At 43.6% G+C, this 6,805-nt stretch overlaps 1 protein-coding gene across 2 annotated transcripts in view; it reads left to right on the forward strand.

Moving 5' to 3' along the window:
• The first annotated feature begins 1,743 nt into the window (after positions 1-1,743).
• LOC112240484 (cytohesin-4-like) overlaps positions 1,744-6,805 on the forward strand; it is a 13,457-nt gene continuing 8,395 nt past the window's right edge. The window contains exons 1-4 of one of the 2 annotated variants that reach the window (XM_042316863.1): positions 1,744-1,967; positions 4,553-4,635; positions 4,830-4,894; positions 6,096-6,162. In XM_042316863.1, coding sequence (XP_042172797.1) covers positions 1,949-1,967; positions 4,553-4,635; positions 4,830-4,894; positions 6,096-6,162 — 234 coding nt within the window. In that variant the 5' untranslated portion in view covers positions 1,744-1,948. Of the gene's footprint in view, positions 1,968-2,938; positions 3,008-4,552; positions 4,636-4,829; positions 4,895-6,095; positions 6,163-6,805 lie in introns of those variants that run through there. The other variant, XM_042316864.1, reaches the window with a different exon arrangement.

A 6,805-nucleotide genomic window follows, 5' to 3' on the forward strand; every position in this document is an offset into this window, starting at 1 on the left:
CTGAGTAATCTCTCTCTCTCTCTCTCTTGATTACTGAGTGATCTCTCTCTTTCTCCCCCCCTCTCTCTCTCTTTCTCTCCCCTCTCTCTCTCCCCCCTCTCTCTCTCTCCCCCCTCTCCTCTCCCCCTCTCTCTCTCTCCCCCTCTCTCTCCTCTCTCTCTCTCTCTCCCCCTCTCTCTCTCTCTCTCTCTCTCTCTCTCTCTCTCTCTCTCTCCCCCTCTCTCTCTCTATATATATATCTATATATATATATATTACTTGAGTAATCTCTCTCTTCCTCTCTCTCTCCCTCTCAATTACTGAGGAATCTCTCAATTCAATTTGCTTTATTGGCATGAAGTAACAATGTACATATCTCCGAAGCTTCTTTTGGATATTTACAATATAAAAATAAATCAAAATGAGAATCAAAAGTGTCAACAGGACAACAGTAACAACAATAACCAAGGGTCAAAATAACCATACATTCAACAATAACAATATTCATACAGTAGAGTACATGTGCAGGTTGATTGGTCTGTCAGTCACTGTCCCTCATCTTATGGCAGGCAGCAATGTAGTGCGCTGCCAACCCACAGCTCTCTGCGTCCTCCCCTAACAGGACGGGTAGCCTATCCTCATCAGAAAGGTCTTTGAGACCTTGAATAAGGATTTCAAATTTGGGAAAAGGACTCTGTAATTGTTTTATATTTTTGACATCAATGGCAAGGCTGTGTTCACTGAGCCTATACTTTGTCAAGGTTTTTCTAAGGTTTTGATCAGTAACATGGTCAAATATTTAGCTACGATGTACTGTCAATTTAGGGTCAGATAGCACTGCATTTTGCTTTGTGCTTGTGTTTCCCAATAAGCAATATAGTTTTGTTTTGATTGTGTTGTAATTTGGTTTATCCTGATTGATTAGATGTTCTGGTCCTGAGGCTTCAGTGTGTTAGTAGAACAGGTTTGTGAACTCAGGACCAGCTGGATGAGGGAACTCTTTTCTTTCTTTTCTCAGCTCTTGGCATTGCAGGGCTTGGTCTCTCTCTCTCTCTCTGCCTCTCTCTCTCTCTCTCTCTCTCTCTCTCTCTGTCTCTCCCTCTCTCTGTCTCTCTTCCTCTCTCTGCCTCTCTCTCTCTCTCTCTCTCTCGATTACTGAGTGATCTCTCTCTATCGATCACTGAGTGATCTCTCGCTTTCTCTTCCTCTCTCTCTCTTTCTTCCTATCTCTCTCTCCCTATCTCCGTCTCTCTCTCTGTCTCTCTTTCTCTCTCTCTTTCACTGTTGCAGCATGCACAAACACACATACACAGACCCCCCCCCACACACACACACACACAGCAAAGATGGCCTGCCATCACACATTGAAATGCAAGATATGTTTGAAATATACATCATACATTTTCAAACATAAAAATCATCATCATCGTCACTGACTCTTTCAATGAAAAAAAGTTGCTATAAATAACTTTTGGGCCTTGTTGACTGAACTGTAATGGTCATTTAAAAACACTAGAGGGCGTTTTGGTGCAATTTATCAAGGAGGAACCGTTTTCTTTCCCTCAGTCTGTTTTTGGTTAATTCTGTTCAACGTGTCAATAACCACTTCGTGAACGTCTATTTATACATTACACAAAATACAATAAACTCGTCATTTTGATTATAACATTTGTTTCGTTTTCAAGTAAACACTTTACTGTAAACTATAACATAAATCTACATTGAGGCAGTTGCCACATCATTGCGGATGTAGCAACTTCTGTTCTGACGACGTTGATTTTCACAAGTAGCCTCGAGCCTATAATGTGACGGGAGAGAGAGGGTGTGTTGCCACAAGACAATCTTGACTGTCACTTTACATTATTGAGCTGTGGAGTTTGCATGGATGACACCGGTTTGTTACTTTGTAATGTTTAAATACCTGTAGGGTCCGTAGGCTACCGAGTTTGACCGTTTCTCCTGTGTGCCAATGACCGATTGCCAAATGGGTAAGTTCACTTTTTAAATTGTTATTGCATTTCAATTCAGGGTCTAAAATGTTATTCTCACCTGTGAATAGAAGCATTGCTGCCAAAAGTAATCATAGTGGTAGGCATTATTATCTTGAATTACCCTACCTGTTTTTAACATTATTGTAACAGATTTTCTACAAATGAATATACGTTTTCATGGTCTTGCAAGAGGAACTATGTCCTTTCCTTCCTTTCCACTGACATCCCTCCTGTTTCGAAACACTGAGAAGAATGATCATGACAGAAAGGGGAATGGTAACACCTTGATGAATGAACGACTACTTCATGCTCAGTTGTCATGACACCTAAAAGGATGGAGGACTTATTGTAGTCCTTGTCACTCATTGCCATGCTATAGCCATGAGTTGACAAAAGCACAGACATGTCTGGGACCTGGCTTGTTTTATTATGTGTGAAACAAATATAGCATCTCCAAACTTCATTTCCTTGAGATACAAAAAAGGTTATTATGTAGCTAAATTGCATTTCTTGTTAAAATACATTGTAAATTATGACATAAATATGTCATCCCAAAACTTAATTTCATGGAGTTACACAGATTATTTTGAAGCTAAATAGTATTTTGGTCATGTCAGTGTGTGAGTTTCGGGTCATATTACAGGCTGTATGAAGGCTGTAGAACAGAGAACTAGTGGTTAGCTGTTTAACAGCAGTATAATAGCCCATATCTAACACTAACTAACCAAAACTGCTGCTTGTTGATATTTCTCTTTAACCTCTTAAGTTAGAGCCAACACCCTCCTCTGGTTCGCATGGATGCATGCCCACACACACACACACACACACACACACACACACACACACACACACACACACACACGCACGCCCCCCCAACCATGACTCATGGTTGCCATGCTTGGATGAAGATAAACAACGAAGCTCTTTGCAGTTCTTTTATATTCCTCCTAATGCATTACTTTTCACAGCTTCACCAACACATAGAAAACACAGCAACATGGTGTGTATGGACATCTAGCCTGCTATAACTGAACTGGGTAATATCACATTCACTATTGCATTAACACAGTAGCTCATGCATTTGCATACCACACACAAAGTTAGGAGCCGAGAGCTCATCAGGTGGGAGTATAGACAGACAGTTGTGGGATGAAGGGTTGTGAAAGAGAGAGTGGAAACACAATGTGATGGGATACCTGTGTGCTGTATCTGAATGGCTTGTGGTGATGACTGGTATCATTCCTATGAACGATACCAGTCATATTCTGGCCTTCTTCCTGTTCATTTGATGCTATAAATCTCTCCTGTGGCCGGTTCAGTGGTTTGCCTGTAATGTGCTTTTCATTTGGTTAAGATGATCTTGCAGATGTACGTAACAGGGATTTGTTTTTAACTGTCGGCCATCTGATGAGATGTTGTGGACTTCTGGTGCTTCTGAACGCACGCTTCTTCCTCTTCCTCCTCCATCATCCTCCTCATGTTCTTCTTCTTCCTCTTCCTCCTCATGTTCTTCTTCTTCCTCTTCCTCCTCCATCATCCTCCTCATGTTCTTCTTCTTCCTCTTCCTCCTCCATCATCCTCCTCATGTTCTTCTTCTTCTCCTCTTCCTTTTCAATCCACTCTCCTCCCTCTTCCTCCATCTCTTCTCTACTTCTCTTCCTCCATCTCTTCTCTCCTTCCATCTCCTCTCTTCTTTTACTCATCTCCTTCTCTTCTCCTCTCCTCTTCCTCGATCTCCTTCTCTTCTCCTCTCTCCTCTTTACCATCTCCTTCTCTTCTCCTCTCCTCTTCCTCCATCTCCTTCTTCTCCTCCCTGTCTCTCAGATCAGATAATCCCTCCTGTTGTCGTGTCTCCACTACAGTGTCTTCAGATAATAACCCTCCTGTTGTCCTCTCCACTACAGTGTCTTCAGATAATAACCCTCCTGTTGTCGTGTCTCCACTACAGTGTCTTCAGATAATAACCCTCCTGTTGTCATATCTCCACTACAGTGTCTTCAGATAATAACCCTCCTGTTGTCGTGTCTCCACTACAGTGTCTTCAGATAATAACCCTCCTGTTGTCGTGTCTCCACTACAGTGTCTTCAGATAATAACCCTCCTGTTGTCGTGTCTCCACTACAGTGTCTTCAGATAATAACCCTCCTGTTGTCGTGTCTCCACTACAGTGTCTTCAGATAATAACCCTCCTGTTGTCATGTCTCCACTACAGTGTCTTCAGATAATAACCCTCCTGTTGTCGTGTCTCCACTACAGTGTCTTCAGATAATAACCCTCAGATAATCAGATACCCTCCTGTTGTCGTGTCTCCACTACAGTGTCTTCAGATAATAACCCTCCTGTTGTCGTGTCTCCACTACAGTGTCTTCAGATAATAACCCTCCTGTTGTCGTGTCTCCACTACAGTGTCTTCAGATAATAACCCTCCTGTTGTCATGTCTCCACTACAGTGTCTTCAGATAATAACCCTCCTGTTGTCGTGTCTCCACTACAGTGTCTTCAGATAATAACCCTCCTGTTGTCGTGTCTCCACTACAGTGTCTTCAGATAATAACCCTCCTGTTGTCGTGTCTCCACTACAGTGTCTTCAGATTTCACTGCAGATGAGAGGTTGGAGATTGAGAGCATGAAGATGCATAAGAGAGACCTGCTAGAGGACATCCAGGTAAACACACGGATGCACGCACACACACACACACACACACACACACACACACACACACACACACACACACACACACACACACACACACACACACACACACACACACACACACACACACACACACACACACACACACACACACACACAGAGGTCTATGGTCTATGAATCACCCTTGTCTGAACATCCTTTTCCAGAAGCTAAAGATGGAGATTGACAAAGTCATGGCTGAAGTTCAAGACTTTGAGTCTACAGAGGAGAAGTGAGTGGCCTTTAATCTTTTATCCTTCCTTAACCATTATCACTGTTCTTCTTTTTAACCATTAGGCTTGTGCATTCCCTATTCATTCCCTATTAATTCCCTATTCACCCCCTATTCACCCCCTATTCATAGCCTGCTCACCCCCTATTCATTCCCTATTCACCCCCTATTCATTCCCTATTCACCCCCTATTCAGAGCCTGCTCACCCCACATTCACCCCCTATTCATAGCCTGCTCACCCCCTATTCATTCCCTATTCACCCCCTATTCATAGCCTGCTCAACCCCTATTCATTCCCTATTCACCCCCTATTCATAGCCTGCTCATCCCCTATTCACCCCCTATTCATAGCCTGCTCACCCCCTATTCACCCCCTATTCAGAGCCTGCTCACCCCACATTCACCCCCTATTCATAGCTCACCCCCTATTCATAGCCTGCTCACCCCTATTCATTCCCTATTCACCCCCTATTCATAGCCTGCTCAACCCCTATTCATTCCCTATTCACCCCCAATTCATAGCCTGCTCCCCCTATTCCCCCTATTCATAGCCTGCTCACCCCCTATTCACCCCCCCTATTCATAGCCTGCTCACCCCCTATTCACCCCCTATTCATAGCCTGCTCACCCCACATTCACCCCCTATTCATAGCCTGCTCACCCCCTATTCACCCCCTATTCATAGCCTGCTCACCCCTATTCACCCCCTATTCATAGCCTTCACCCCCTATTCATAGCCTGCTCACCCCACATTCACCCCCTATTCATAGCCTGCTCACCCCCTATTCATTCCCTATTCACCCCCTATTCATAGCCTGCTCAACCCCTATTCATTCCCTATTCACCCCCAATTCATAGCCTGCTCACCCCCTATTCACCCCCTATTCATAGCCTGCTCACCCCCTATTCACCCCCTATTCATAGCCTGCTCACCCCCTATTCATCCCCTAATCAGTCCCTGTTCATTCCTTATCCATCCTTTACACGTGTTGTCCTTTATTAACTATGTGGTCATCTTTTATGAACTTATTATTCTTTGCTGATGAATCACTTCTTCACTAGTTGAACATGTCTTATAATTTCCTGTCCTGTAGCTAACAACCCAGACAATGAATTACACCAACCTACTTCACTGCATCGTGTTTGTTTACAAGATCATTGGTTAAGAAGTTATTCTGTTATTGTTTTCTGTCTATGCAGCAAAGTCCTTGAGAAAGGAAAGCAGTTCTCAAGCGGGAAGAAGAAATTCAACATGGAGCCTAAAAAGGTGAGTGAACAAATGGTCTGTCATCGTGAGAGAGAGAGGGGAGGAGAGTAGCGAGAGCAAACCACATCCTGTCCCCTCTGTGTGGGAGGAGGAAATGTTGGGGGGGGTTAGGAGCATGTGAGACCACCTACAAGTAAGTACACACGTACACAGACACACTGAAGCCATGATGACATCATACTTGACCTATGAACCACAGCTCTGTATAGGTAGGTTGTGGCTGGAACAAATTATGACATTTTTCCTAAATTCTTACAAGGTTTAGTCTGAGAGAGTGGTACAGTCCACTCATATCACCTTTGAATGTTTGGACACAGGAAAGTGGTTTGTGTGTGTGCCTGAGCCACCTTCTCAGGTCAAACAGAGGCTCCACTATGGGCTTCCTTTCTGACAGGAAGATGCATCTCTCATAACAGCAGCAATGCCTTGTGCGTGTCTCATCAAGACAACGCACTGTGGTTAAAGTTCAACCACAGCATCATAGTTCATAGCTGTGACAACCATCTCACAACATGCATCTGTTGTCACCCGTTACCTTCTATTCTCCTGGACTAGATACAGAGTTAGGTAAAGAATACCAGCTATCTGAGTCAGGGAAAGACATTGGTGGAATGTCAGGTGATGTCTGAAGTTAAATCGTGTG

This window comes from Oncorhynchus tshawytscha, unplaced genomic scaffold (assembly GCF_018296145.1).
Source record: "Oncorhynchus tshawytscha isolate Ot180627B unplaced genomic scaffold, Otsh_v2.0 Un_contig_1639_pilon_pilon, whole genome shotgun sequence".
NCBI classification, from domain to species: domain Eukaryota; kingdom Metazoa; phylum Chordata; class Actinopteri; order Salmoniformes; family Salmonidae; genus Oncorhynchus; species Oncorhynchus tshawytscha.